The 15,113-nt window shown below is 43.8% G+C and overlaps 3 protein-coding genes across 3 annotated transcripts; 1 reads left to right on the top strand and 2 right to left on the bottom strand.

Moving 5' to 3' along the window:
* Window positions 1-98: 98 nt before the first annotated feature.
* Window positions 99-1,538, bottom strand: Spx (Spliceosomal protein on the X). Its single transcript, XM_065238966.1, has 2 exons — window positions 1,443-1,538; window positions 99-1,259 (listed from the first exon to the last, which is right to left on the bottom strand). The coding sequence occupies exons 1-2, from the start codon at window positions 1,474-1,476 to the stop codon at window positions 208-210; spliced, it is 1,086 nt and encodes a 361-aa protein (XP_065095038.1). The 5' UTR covers window positions 1,477-1,538; the 3' UTR covers window positions 99-207.
* Window positions 1,539-6,174: 4,636 nt separating this feature from the next.
* LOC135715592 (ATP-dependent DNA helicase DDX11) lies at window positions 6,175-8,988 on the top strand. Its single transcript, XM_065238796.1, has 3 exons — window positions 6,175-7,064; window positions 7,121-8,260; window positions 8,318-8,988. The coding sequence occupies exons 1-3, from the start codon at window positions 6,225-6,227 to the stop codon at window positions 8,960-8,962; spliced, it is 2,625 nt and encodes an 874-aa protein (XP_065094868.1). The 5' UTR covers window positions 6,175-6,224; the 3' UTR covers window positions 8,963-8,988.
* Window positions 8,989-11,588: 2,600 nt separating this feature from the next.
* LOC135716095 (uncharacterized) lies at window positions 11,589-14,543 on the bottom strand. Its single transcript, XM_065238917.1, has one exon. It carries the CDS (start codon window positions 14,541-14,543, stop codon window positions 11,589-11,591), a length of 2,955 nt encoding a protein of 984 aa, XP_065094989.1.
* Between the last annotated feature and the right edge of the window lie 570 nt (window positions 14,544-15,113).

Raw genomic sequence — 15,113 nt, 5'->3', positions numbered from 1 at the left:
AGATTGTAAAGGCTAGATAATAAATTGATTAAGTAATTTAAAGCGAATACCTGGCGGTCGTTCGAACTTGGTGCGATTCTATCACAGCCCCGACTGAATAATCATTCTTATAAGCTTTATTCCACTTAATCGTTCGATAGAGTAATAGGTATTCTAGAGCAACACAAAAATCCCGGAACACACACATACAGTCCCCGCGCCCGCTCACTAGAAATTGAACGTATCCGCACTGAAGTTGGTCGTCGGCGGAGGCGGAGGCAGCCGAGGTTGTCCGGGAAATCCGGCAGGCGGCATCTGCGGGGGCAGTGGTGGCTGCGGAGGCCTCCAGTTTGGTGGCGGTGGTCTCGGAGCGCCTGTCGGCGGCATAGACGGGGGTGTTGGTGGCGGTGGAGCAGGTTGTTGCCACGGCGGAGGTGGAATCATCCTTGGCGGAGCGGGTATTCCCATTGGGGCGCTCGGAGGCAGCGGTGGTTGCCCGATTGGCGGAGGTAGCGGTGGTGGAGGTATCGCTCCCGGCGTGAAATGTGGCGCGGAAGGTGCCTGCGGTGGAGGTGGCACGGCCGTCGGAGTTGGAGGAGGTGGTGGAGCCATCAGAGGAGGTGGCATCATCGGGTGAGACGGCATCATCGGCATGATCGGAGGAGGAACCGGTGCGTCCGCAAACAGCTGATGAGGACGATCCGCATGCGAAAGAGGATTCTGAGCCGCCAGAAGACGCTCCGCGGCTGATCCGTGACGTTCGCCCTTGGAATCCTTCTTGAACGCGTACGACACCGAAATGGGCCGATTGCACAAATACTGACCATTCATCGCATCCATCGCCGCATCCGACGCCTCGAAACTTGCAAAATTGATAAACGCAAATCCTTTCGAGTTACCCGTCTCCGGGTCTCTCATAATCTTCGGTGTCTGCAAAATTACCCCAAACGCCGAAAACGTATCATACAGCAACTTCTCATCCACCTCGGGATCTAAGTTTCCGATAAAGATATTCGCTCCCACGTCCAGATTCTTCTGATGCGCCGAAGCCTTGTTCACACGAATCGGTTTACCGTACAGTTTGATCATGTTCATAATCTTGATCGCATAGTCGGCATCCTCCTCGCCCAGGAACTCCACGAACCCGTAGCCCTGGTGCATCTGCGTTACGCGATCCTTCGGCATATGGACGTTCACTACCGGGCCAGCCTGCACGAACATCTCCCACAGGAGCGTCTCCGAGACCTTATCGTCCAGCCCACCGACGTAGATAGTGGCATCTGTAAACAACGCACAAAACAAGGTTAGGCAAAATTTTCGCTGATCGATTTCCTGGCCGAAAATCACGGGGAATCTCGAGATTTTTGGAACTGAACTGCACTTCGGCACAGGAACTTCACATTCTGCTAGCTTATAGCAAAACAATAAGCGAACTTCAATGGAAAATACAATAAAATACTCACCCTGATTCCGCTCAGCGATCGGACCGGCAGCCATCGTTGTTGTTTTGTGGGTGTTTCGTCGCCGCCGCACCGCAGTGTCAACAAAACGTTTCGCTGTCAAAAATGTACATGATCTAGTACTGGAAACAAGGTAAATGGAGAATAGCCACAGTTGCAGGTTAATAAAGTTTGAATTATTATTCCCGGGATTTTTTGGCTGTTGGAGATTGAGTTGTTTAGGGGTGTTGAGTAGAAATACTCAGAGGGAGAGATAGGCGGAGAAAACAAAATGCAATTCGCTCGACAATTCGGCAGCAGGGATTTGTACCTAAATTATCTTGCAACCCTTGCTACATTCAAAAAATATTCAAATCTAAATAGTATAAAAGCTACGCTAAATCGCAACTCTCCTGACCGACGCATAGGTCGGTATAAAGAGAGAGAATACGAACTTAGTATAAAAATCGTTTATACATGGGGATTATTGGTTGAATGTATAATGTTGGAATATTCGGGCGAATGTATTTAGATGTTGTCAGTTCTTATCAGTGGTATTTTTCATGGACATAGAATAAAATATTAATAAAAGTCAAATTAATTTTGTTAGCCAAGACAAAACGAACTTCATATCACCAATCCATAACCTGCAAGCAGCATTTTTTTGAACCAATTGCATCATAGTCGTGCATCGGCCTCAGGGGTAAATGATTCCCGCACCAGCCATCAACGGTATATGATTTCCTTCCAGTGGTTCCAACAGATCAGGTTCGCAGTTTTGTCTGTTATGGTTGAGGGAACAATTGATGAGCACTTTCAACTCGACATTCAAATTTACCTGCCCTGGATTTAGAAGTGGAATGAATAGGTGAATGCCCGCATAAACAATAACCATAGGAAGCTCCTAACCACCAATTCGGGATATCATCCCAACTTTATGTGTTATGGTCGTTCCATCTATGATAATAATCGTTAGTGTATGGTACCCGTTTATTAGGGTGGTTTTATTTGTTTAGGTTACTTACTGACGCTACTTAAATTTTCACTGATTTTAGTTCGCTGGGATAAATCTCTTTCCTTTAATTAATAAGCTCCGGAATACGTTATGCCTCTGGAGTTTTGTCATCAGACTGTCACTAGTAACTGCTGCACACAATCCGGTATCTGTCGATTGATGATGCCGTTATCGAGTATCCGGTGATTGATAATGGTGATAAGCTATTTGCGCTTGTTGAACGTTCCTTTTTCCGGAAGCAAAAAAACATTCCTTTTGAAGTGGATTTTTAAAATATACAAATGTGTTTGCCTGTAAAGATTCACATGAAATATAAAGTGGTCTTGGTTTTTTTAGGTAGGGTTAGATAAAAAGACATACCTCTCAATGGCCGTCGGAAGGGTCTTTAAGATTCGGATAAGATACAAAAGAATCCGTTGGTTCAGATGCAGTTCAATGTATGCTCTGTCGTTGAGATCAGCAAACGACCTCTCATCAAGTCTCCGCGAACAACCTGACGAGAACCTCTTCAATGATCCTGAAGCACACAACATTCTAGCCATCGGAAGCAATCCACAGTGGAATCGGTGTTCCCCAGTAACAAATGTGACTGATCATCCAAAAACGAGCATCAACGGTCTCTTATACCCCGGACAGACTATGGCTTATATCATGTAATATAGGCTGTCTTGCAATGAGCACTCATACATAGGATTTCCAGTGAAAACTAGATATATAAGTGCTCATTGCAAGACAGCCTATATTACATGATATAAGCCATAGTCTGTCCGGGGTATTAGTCGGGTGATTTCTCCGAATTCCAATCATTCAGCACTTTCCGCACGCGAGGGGATTGATGGACTCATCCGTCCGATGGAACCGATAAAATCTCCTACATCACTTCGAATTATTTTCCACTGCTTTGCTGTCAGCGATATATATACTGAATGATTTTTTCACCGGTATTCAGACTTAGTATAATTTTGAAAAAAATAATATTTGAATCAATGCATATATATTGATTAATCATAAAATGTATAAATTTTAATCATTCTTAGATAAATAATATTTTTGAGTGTATAAGCTAGCATTTTACATGACTTTTACTTTTGATTCAATTTACCTGCAAAATAATAATTGATTGCATCGCATTTGCCATTAATTAACCAACGAACTTGCCAACGAAGATCAATTAATCAATAGAGTTAGAATATTGTTTTTGATTCCAAAAACTAGTTGAATTTGAGAAGCACATGAAAAATAAAGGTGATTGAATTTCTGTTCGATTGCAATACTCTCAAATATAATCTAGTAAGAATAAGAAATCCTCGGACAAATTCTAATGAGAATTTTCGATTGGCTCAGATTTAGGCAGTTCGTTTGGCTCAAAACATTCTCTTCGCCCATGAGTATTTTTAGTAAATACATATTCGTTATTTGCATTAAAAATGGAATCGAAATCCAATATTTCATCAATTTTGGTACACTGGAACCATTTTAAATAAGTACGATCACATTAGCAAAAAAACACCGTCTTAGCATAGAGGTAACTGTAAGACCAGAAGGTCCTGAGTAAAAGTGCTCAAAATCGTTAGTTTCCATCGGTTGGTCTTAGCGCCCCTAGAGGGATGGGTATGGGAGCGAGCTGTCATCGAATATGACCTAAAAATTAATCCTATTTCATGACTTTCCATTTTCACTAAAAACTCAAATAAATTTTTTTTGCCATGAAATTGAGAAGAAAACATCATACGCCATGATAATTTTTTACATGTTGTTAGCCCCGGATCTTCCACTCTTTCAACTGCTTTTTTTTTGCAGCGAGTAACTCACTGTACCTCAAAATTTAGTCGACTTTCATCGATGTTTTCGTCTGGTTACTTCTTGGCTTACTCCGTTTATCCCATTCACCTTTTTTTTTTTCCTTTTGCAAACAAAATTGAATTGTTTGGCTATTGAAACGATCTGGATTCCAGATTTTGTTCAGAAAATGGCTTGAACGATGCTGGAAAAGCTTCAAAAGGGGGCACATTGGCGTGGATTTTCATCTGCTTCTCTGTGCCGATTGGCTGCTGTTATTGTTTTGGAAGTGTTTTTTGTTTGTATTCCTCCGTTTCAAAGCGGTGAATGTGAATTTACTGTAGGTAGGTGCGATTTTTTCTCGTAAAATAACCACAGAGGAGAATGTGAAATCGTTGTAGGAAATCACTGGCATACATAGGAAATATCTTCCCTATTGGATAAAATGGATAACATCTGCCAACCACTACCCCAGAATGTTCAGCCAGAGCATCAACACAGTCGACACTGCTGAAGTCGAATACGAAGAGGACGATGAAGACACAGCTCCCAATATTTCCGGTGAGTACGATCCTCTTCCGGACTTCAAACCCATCATCGATCTACCCGACGAAATCGAAGTGAAAACCTGTGAGGAAGACGAAGAACAGTTCTGCGTTCGCTCCAAGCTACTGCAGATGGTTCAGAAAGAGTGAAAGGGAAGGGTTCTTGGCGATCTGAAGATTCTCAAGAGTAAATCCGATCCAACCAAGTATAGGATCATCGCTATAGACGTTGCTGACGAGAAACCGAAGAACGAAACATGCTCCGAATATAATGAATAATAGCATATACCACCATTCTTATTTCTGACAGACGAGGAATCAATTTTGACAAACGCTTTCTCGAAAATCGGCCGAACAACAAACAGAAGCATTTTCGAACATTTTAATTTGTTTTTGAAGGGTCAAATTTAAGTGAAAATTCGAAAAATTGAACCGAGAATTGAACAGCCTACCCGCATAAGCGCGAACCATAAATTGACCTTACCTAAAATGGTTATAAATTGTTTATAATCCCTGCTAAACTTCAACTGAAATGGTTATGGAACTTTACATGAACGTTTAATGATAAAGTTTTAACCTTAAGTATTATAGTTTTTTGGAAGTGGACCTTACAAATAATGGGTTGTTAAGAACCATTACCATTCAAAATTCTTGTTTTCTCCATACATTTTCGGAAAGAAAACTATACTAAAACCTTTTAACTTATGGTTTGAGAACATTAATGGTAATGGTTATGGTAACCAGTAAAATCCATGAATGGTTTTGTAACATCGATCAACTTTATGTGGAATATATCGCGAATTGGTTGCCTGTAAATTACTGATTACCAATTCACGATATATTTCACGTAAAGTTGAGCGATAATACAAAACCATTAATGGACCTTACTGACTACCATAACCATAACCATTAATGTTCTCAAACCATAAGTAAAAACGTTCTAATATAGTTCTCTTTCCGAAAATGTATGGAGAAAACAAGAATTTTGAATGGTAATGGTTCTTAACAACCCATTATTTGTAAGGTCCACTTCCAAAAAACTATAATACTTAAGGTTAAAACTTTATCATTAAACGTTCATGTAAAGTTCCATAACCATTTCAGTTGAAGTTTAGCAGGGATTATAAACAATTTATAACCATTTTAGGTAAGGTCATGTGATGGTTCGCGTTTATGCGGGTAAGTTGAGAACCGACAAAACCTTGAAGACGAAGTAAATATTCCCGTTTCAGATAAAAACCGGAATCCCGGGAATCCCGGTAGCCTTCCTCAAGAAGGTACCGGTGGTGTACACTAGTACAATCTAGTACTGCAACAGGCAGGACACTGTCTTTTCCCTCGAATCCCCGTTCGGCGCGAATCGCTTCATCAGTTCAGTTTCAAAACAAAATCGTTTCGTTCGTGCGTATTTACTTTTTCCGTTTTTCCTCGAAATTCCGTTCCGTCCGGCTTCGAAAGTTCCGTGTAATGTTCCGTCCGGAAACGCGTCTCGTGCCGCCGGAATCGGGTGCCGGGTTCCAGTTCCCATTTGATACGCCGTACGCGATTCAGTTGGACCTGATGCGTTCGCTCTATTCGACGGTGGAAAACGGTGGGGTGGGTATTTTCGAAAGTCCCACCGGAACGGGCAAGAGTCTGACGTTGACCTGTGGGGTGTTGAGTTGGCTGAGGGACTACGAGGTAGCGGTGGCGCGGGAGTTGGTGGAGCGGATTGAACGGTTGCGGTCGGAGATCGGGCGGTTGGAGCGGGAAACGGCGGGTGCGGTGGACTGGATTTCCGGGCAATTTGAGACGATGGGAATCAAGAAGGAACTGGGGGAGTTGAAAGGGGTGAAGGATTTGATGGATGAGTACGGGAAACGGTTGGAGGAGTTGAAGGAGAAGTCGATGAAGGTGAAAAGGAGGAAGTTTGGACGGGTGAAGAAGGAGAAGGAGGAGATTATTGGCGAGGAAGACAAGCCAGAAGTGGTAGGTGAGGATGATTATCTGGTGGGAGATTCTGATGAGGAGGCGAAAGATGAAGTTGAGGAAGAGAATGAGCGTTTGCAATATAAACCGGTTCAGGTGATATTCTGTTCGCGGACCCATTCGCAGTTGGGTCAGGTTGTGAACGAAGTTCGAAGGACGGAATTCGGCAAACTGATTAGATTGACCACGATTGCCTCGAGGCAGAATTTCTGCATCAATCAGGAGGTGAGGAAGCTGCGGTCCAATGCATTGATCAATGAACGATGCTTGGAACTGCAGAAGAAGTCCGCGAAAGCGACGGCTGTTGATGAGGATCAGAACGCCAGGAAGAAGCGGAAGGTAATTGTGGAAATGTTCCATTGTGATTTAAGTTAAGAATCTATTTCCTTTTACAGGTCGTCGAACAGTGCTCTTTCTATAATCGACAAGCGATCGAAGATCTCAAGAACGATTCGCTGTTTGAAGTTCAGGACATTGAAGAATTGGTGACGTTCGCCAAACAGGAGAATGCTTGTCCGTACTACGCCTCGCGGGTGGCTATTCCGGATTCGCAACTGCTCATGATTCCCTACCAGAATCTGCTTCACCGGGGGACCCGTGAGCAAACCGGAATAGATATAAAGAATTCTGTCATCATCATCGACGAAGCTCACAACTTGCTGGACACGATTTCGAGCATCCACAGTCAGGAAATGACCCTGGAACAGCTGCAGCAAGCTCGGCTTCATCTAAACGCCTACAAGACGCAGTATTTTGCCAGGTTCTCAACCAAAAATCTACTGAAAATCAACCAACTGCTTTTTATAGCCACTCGACTTGGCAAACTCCTGGAAAGTCCTCCAGCAGGTGCCAAAGTGCAATCCCGGATGATTCAAACCCATGAGCTGATGACTGAGGGGGACTTCTTCAATCTCAATCTGCAGGAGATCCTACAGTTTGCCGACAAGTGTCGAATCGCTCAGAAGGTGCACGGATTTGCTCAAAGCGTGCCACAATCGGTGCTGCAGGGAGCTTCCAAAAAACGGCCGGAAGCTAAGAAGCCCGCCAAAAGCGCACTGAAGGACTACCTCAAACAGCTTGAGAAGGACGTGACCGAGAAGGACAAGAATAAAAAGACTGTTGAGGAAGTCAATCAACCGAATCCGGAAGAGAAACGGGAACCCATAATGAATGCCATCCGTCCGCTGTTGAGCTTCATCGGATGCCTGGCGGAAAGCTTCGACGATGGACGTGTTCTGCTGTCCCACAATGGGAACGACAGTAAAAAGTCTACTATGAAATATCTTCTGCTCAATCCGGGAGCAAGATTTCAAGAGATCCTGACTAGCTGTCGATCGATAATTCTGGCCGGTGGAACCATGCAACCGGTCGAGGAATTGACCGAACAGCTGTTCAAACACTGTCCGGAGCGGGTGCAACTGCGAAGTTATCGGCACGTTGTTCCGGCAGATGCCGTGCTCCCCTTGGCCATTTCGAAGGGTCCTTCCGGAAAGGAGCTTCTCTTCAACTATGCCAATCGTCAGAATAGCGATCTGGTAACGTCCTCTGTGAATCTCTGTTTATTACACATAATCTAACAATTTCTCTCGCAGCTCAACGAACTGTCCTCGGTCCTGGCCAACCTGTGCCAAGTGGTCCCGCACGGAGTCGTTTGTTTCTTCAGCTCGTACGACTACCTGGATCAGTTCTACACCAACCTGCAGCAGTCCGGTCGGTTGGCAAAACTGGAGGAACGCAAACGAGTGTTTCGAGAACCGCGTGGCAGCGCTCAGGTGGATAAAATCCTCGCCGACTACTCGAAAGCCGCTCGGCAGTGGAGTGGATCGCAGACCGGTGCTCTGCTGCTGAGCGTCGTCGGTGGCAAACTGAGTGAAGGACTGAACTTCTCCGACGAGTTGGGACGGTGTGTGGTGGTGGTTGGACTGCCCTACCCCAATCGGACCAGTCCGGAGCTTATGGAGCGGATGCGCTACCTGGATCGGACGCTTCAGCCTCCTGCTGGAAATGAGTACTACGAGAATCTCTGCATGAAGGCTGTGAATCAGTGCATTGGGCGGGCAGTGCGCCACATTCGGGACTATGCCAGTGTGGTGCTGCTCGATGCGCGGTACGTTAGTAGTGAGAAGATCCGGCGGAAGCTGCCGGTTTGGATCTCGGAGGGGATGCAGTGCGTCGAGCGGTACGGACAGGCGCACGGCAGTTTGGTGCGGTTTTTCAAGGGGAAGGGTGGGAAGTGATTTAAAATATGATTTGAATTGTGATGTTCGAGTAATCGAGGTTTATCTTATGATCCGGTTTGAAGAAGCCATATGAGTCGATTTCAAGACGAACCTTTTTCAGCCGAAGCAGACTATCTTTCGACTGGTGATGCAGAGGTAATTGAGCAAAAAACATGTGAGTATATTTTGTTATAATTTTAAATTTAAACACTTTTCAGATTCTGTTTTGCTGCATTTTGAATTCGGTAAGTGATTCTGTTCATGTTTAATGTGGTTTAAGGTGATTCGTTGTGACATCCTTATTCTCGGAACCACTTCGAAACATTAAGTGCACAAATATAAGCTTCTACGACACGTGCAACATTCAAATTGTTACTTCACTTCAGCATACATGAAGAAGTAGTAATTTCAGGTGAAATAAGGCATTGATTTCCAAGATTTGTGTAATTGAAAAATCGAAGTGGAAGTGCATGTATAGCCTACGTAGCGGCCATTTGTGGACCCTACAAGGAATCACCTTAATGTCAGTATATAACTCTTTGTCAATATTTAAAACCGTTTAAGTTGTTTTATTATTTTGTTTTTCAATCCTATGATCAGCGGCGCCGGTGGTTTAGTGTTAAGCGTGATTACCTCTCACCCCAGCAGGCCTGGGTTCAATCCCAGTCGGCGCCGCCGGGATGTTCTGAGGCATAACAACTCTGATTGTTCCGGAGAAGTCGATAACATACTATAAAGTATTTGGCTAATCTTAAGATAAGACTTCTTTCTTTTGTTAGTTAAATGTAAAGATGGAAATTCGGCTTACACTTCCAGAACACAACTAACAGTTGCTTCTGAGTTTAATTCCTTTTTATATGTACAATACTGTTCGCGCCCGTCGCGGGAAATCTTTCGGACACACGAGAAATGTACGGTTTTACACAACGAAAATACACTTTATTACGCGAACACAAAATTACATTTATTACGATAAAGGACGGAACAAACGAAGTGTCTTCCGCGACGGTTTATTTTAACTGATATTTTTATTTCTACGTACCTATGTGCCACACAGCTGACCCGATCGTTAGCGATCGATCGTCAGCTGTATGTACATAGGGATCAAGAGCGGACCGGCGGGAGAGATTCGCTCTCATACTTAGTTTTCTAGGGATGCACATGTGAAACTGTGTCATCGATACTTTTATCTTCTCGCTCTAACAAATACTGTTTGTTTGTGTGTAAAAAACGCGAACGATTGATGATCGTATGTCGAATGGGTTCAGCCCATTTACCGAGTACGTTACCCATTTTAATCGAATTGCGGTACGCTACACATACAAACACCTTCCTTTAGTTGTGCCGAAGAAGAAACTTTAAGGCTGAAATTTATTTCAAAAGACTCAATAAGGTTATGTTTATAAAAGTGTTTTCTACTACTCACAAAACGGTATTCTTTTGTGGTTACCGGTTATCGACTATCTTTCGCTTCTTTCATGCGATGCGGACGATAATTCCTGACCTATCAAAGCACAACATTAGTTACTAATTAACAAATATAGTACCGTCATAGGTGGGCGTTGGCCAAATTAGGATTTTTCAGGTATAATCCTAAATAGGACCTAGATTATTTAATACTCTAGTAACCTCAAGTCCGTGCTCTGTCACAATGTTTCATTGTGATTACTCTAAGGGGTAAAATATAAAATTTGGGGTGAATTTGAAAGAAAGGGAACTTGGAGTGTAAAGCGCACTGCCCACTGGACGATTCTGAAGCCTGGACAAGTGAGTGGGGTATGGGTTTATTTGATTGAACGTCATTTCCAATTTATATATTGATACATTCAAACCATTGGCATTTGAGATAAGACAGAGATAGGATGCGGAGGGCCCGCTTAGGAGGAGCGTAACCCATCTAATGGTTTCCATTTATTTAATAGTTCAGATAGGCTAGAAATGACAGGTTCATAGTGAGAACTATACTTCAAAAAAAAAGCTCCTTGAACTTCTTGGAGGTTTTGGGACTTCGCTAAATTCAAGGAACTTTCTAGGTGTTCAAGAATATTTGTAGATGTCTTAGGTGTCTTTCCAGAAGTGCAAAGATGTTCAGAGATCTTTGTAGAATTTAAGGAAATGGAAAACAATATGGAATGTGGAATAAATTCAGGAAACTTCGTAGAATTTGAGGAAATTTTGGAAAACCTAAGTTTTGTAGCTGTTCAGGAAACGTTGCATAAGTTATAGGATATGCTTCCAAACATCCTTCCTAGACATCAGGAAATATTTGAAAGATCTCCACATAGTCCAAGATATTAGTAAAGTTCACTGGATATTTGGTAGGTTGTAGGTTGATCAGGAAGTATTCAAAAGTTTTCCAGCTAATGGAATCAGATGGAATCTTGAATGATGAATCTTGATTTTATGGCCATTGTTTCGGACGGAACTCAGCGGTCAAAATAAAAAATGGACTGTATAGTTTTTTTGTTTTTTACATCCGTACTCTACGGTAACTTTAATATAACTGATCCTTTCTCTGCTGCCCTGCTCCAACCGGAAGACGCGTAACAAGAAAATCAAGTTAGGGAACTGTCAAATTGCGCTTGAGGGATAGGACATCGACCTACTCTACACTGAATCAAAAATACAGGTTTAGAATTTTCACTTAACATCCTCCCCCAGGAGCCGGATGGCTCAACTTATCCGTTTGGCTGGTCCGTTCTGCATCTTCTATGGGTAGAACAGCAATTTGCGTTGTAGATCGCTTGTACGTGCCATTGTTAGTTCGTACGGTTACTACCCGAACAACGCCATCATTTCCAGGGTGAGTTTTGATAATACGCCCCAGTTTCCAAGTTTGCGGTGGCAAATTATCATCTTTCATTATCACCAACAGTCCTTCACGAAGCAACGTGGGAGTTTTGTTCCATTTGCTGCGCTTCTGTAGTCCGGTTATATACTCACATGACCATCTTCGCCAAAACGATTGCTTTCGTTTTTGGATCAATTGGTAACGAGACAACGTATTTTCCTTGAGACCATCGTAGAACGGTGCGGCTATAGCTGTCAATTCTCGACCAACCAGGAAATGACCAGGACTTAACGCCTCATAATCCATCGGATCGTCGATTTGTGGTATTATTGGCCTTGAATTTAGGATGGATTCAATCTGAATCAGCAATGTTGTCATCTCTTCATAGGTGAAGTACGATTCGTTCATCACCTTATACAGATGACTCTTCATACTTTTTACTCCGGCTTCCCAAAGTCCACCTTGGTGCGGAGCCTTCGGTGGATTGAAACTCCACGAGATTCCACGAGGCTGACAAAAATCTTCAAGCTTGTTCTCCAGCAATTGAAATTTCAGCAACTCTCGCAATTCGGCCAATTGTCGCTCAGCGCCGACAAAATTGGTTCCATTATCCGAAAACATCTCACTGACGTTCCCACGGCGTCCAACGAAGCGGTGCAATGCCCCCAAGAATCCCTCTGCAGATAAGGAACTCACAAGCTCAAAATGTATCGCCTTAGTAGTCATACAGACGAAAACACTAACGTACGACTTGATCGGTGTCTTCGACCGACCTTGCTTCAACAAAAAAGGGCCTGCGTAGTCTACTCCCGTTCTAGCGAAAGGCTGAGCAGCGGTGACGCGTGCAATCGGCAAATCACCCATAAACTGCTGTACATCCTTCGGCTTTAGTCTGAAGCATTTGATGCACTTCCCTAGGACGCGTTTGATCGTACGCTTCGCATTTACTGGCCAAAATTGTTGCCTGATTTTAGCCAATAATCCATTTAGACCGACATGTAGTTCTTCACGGTGGATTGCTTCGATGACAATATCAGTAAAGTTGTTCTTCTCCGGCAATATCAATGGATGTTTCTGATCGAGCGGTAGTATGGCATTCCTGATTCGACCCCCCACACGCAGCAATCTCTCCGTCTTATCAAAAACAGGATTCAAATTTCGTAACTTACCCTTCACCGGTTCACCTTTCAAGACGCTTCTAATTTCATCGCGATACACTGCATTTTGTACAATCTTCACCATAGTGTACAGTGAGTCACGAAAATCTGCAATGTTCAATCTTCCACGACGAAATTCTGATTCGTTTCGCTTTGCACGACAATTACGGATAAACCGGGTTACGTAACCGAACACTCTTTGTAGTCGGCGAAAGTTACTACTGTTCTGAATCACTTCGTACAATCCTTCATCGGGCACTGTAACTACAGTCACTGAAATCGTCTCTTCACTCAAGTCTTCGGTTTCTTCATTTACTGTTTCATCAACTACACTTGATCGAAGAAATTCCGGTCCATTCCACCACAAGTCACCTTTCGTTAATTCCAAAGGTAGTACACCTCTCGACACCAAGTCCGCTGGATTTGCTTTCGTTCCAACATGCAACCAATCAGCATCGATGGTCAGTTCGCGAATCTCCGCAATCCGATTGCGGATGAACACTGGTTGGTTAGGCTTCGATTTCCTAATCCAACAAATCACTATACTCGAATCGGACCTTAGCACGACACGCGAAATGTCGATACTCAAGGTTTCGCGCACTGTTTTCATTTGTCTAGCTAGTAGTACAGCTGCACACAGCTCCAATCTCGGCGTGGTTAATTCTTCCGGTGGTGCTCCTTTCTTCTCCTTACGGTTCAGCTCCTTAAGCGGTGCAACTCTCGATTTGCCGCACAGTAGCTTTACTTCAACGATGCCATCAACGGTCACGCTACGCAAGCACACACAGCAACCATATGCTGCTTGCGAAGCGTCCGAAAACCCGTGCAACTCGAACACCGACGGATTATCAACGGTAACGCGACGAGGTATCTTCATGTTGTTTATTGCACACAACTCGGATCTTAATTTGTTCCACACCCTGAACTCTTCAATGGGAATCGGCTCATCCCAATCGATTTTCTTCCTCCATAGTTGTTGCATTACTATCTTCGCTAACACTATTGCTGGACCCAACACACCGAGAGGGTCAAAGAGTCTTGCGATATCGGAAAGCACTTGTCTCTTGGTTTGCGGTGCCGCACACTCCACCATCGGTTTCACTCGAAATACAAAGTTATCACTCACTGGGTCCCACAAGAGTCCGAGGGTTTTTATCACACCGTTCACATCACTTTCTTCGAAGCGCAGTTGCTTCTCACGGTCTTCTGACGGAACTCCTTCAAGAATCGCAGGATCGTTTGCACACCATTTATGTAGTTTGAAGCCTCCTCTTCCCAGTAAAACTTGTAAATCTTCACGCAGCTTCCGTGCCTTCTCTAGCGAATCTGCTCCGGTAAGTGCATCATCTACATAGAACGACTTCAAAACAACCTCACAAGCATCCGGAAAATCATTCTGTTCATCCTTCGCCAGTTGTACCAACGATCGCGTGGCCAAGAATCCAGCTGGACCAACACCGTATGTTACTCGGAGCAACTCCAAATCCAATATTGGTTGCGTCCGGTCATCCCGAAATAGACATCTCAAGTATTTCGTATGAGCAGCATGCATCACAACTTGCCTATACATCTGCTTAGCATCTCCAGTGAAAGCGTACTTCGGCAATCTCCACCGCAACACGATGTCAAACAATGGGCTCTGCACACACATCGTTAAGCGATAAGCTCGTTGTGGTTTTTGCGGATGCATCGAACACCACTCGTAATTTCGTCGACGAACTATCTGGCTTCAACACACAATGGTGCGGAAGGTCATATGCTCCATTGACCTTAATCTCATCTTCATTCAAAATCTTCGCGTGTCCGAGATCTAGGTACTCATGTACGAAATCGGAATACATCTTCTTCATTTCTGGATTTCTATCCAGTCGGTTTTCCAGTGCTTTGAAGCGTTTCTCTGCTTGGTTACGAGATTCTCCTAGGCTACCCACACCTTCACGAAAAGGTAATTGTACCACGAACCTCCCGTCTTCCGCTCGAGCATAAGTAGCTTTGAAGTGACGCTCGCAATCATCGTTCTCTAACGGATCGTACGTTTGATCTTCAATCGTCCAAAAACGCCTCATCAATTCTTCCAATCGTGTCATAGGCCCATCCACAGATTCAGCTTGGTAACCCTGAACGCTAACAACATTTGGAACGTTGTATACTGGTCCGGCAACCAACCATCCCAACAAACTTTCTTGCAACAACGGAAGATCTGTTGACATAAGAATCTTCC

This window comes from Ochlerotatus camptorhynchus, unplaced genomic scaffold (assembly GCF_037179485.1).
Source record: "Ochlerotatus camptorhynchus isolate MF236.1 unplaced genomic scaffold, CSIRO-AGI_Acam_v1.1 ptg000046l, whole genome shotgun sequence".
In the NCBI taxonomy this organism is placed as follows: Eukaryota; Metazoa; Arthropoda; class Insecta; order Diptera; family Culicidae; genus Ochlerotatus; species Ochlerotatus camptorhynchus.
The sequence above is the reverse complement of the archived record's forward strand: the minus strand, read 5'-3'. Positions and strand labels throughout refer to the sequence as shown.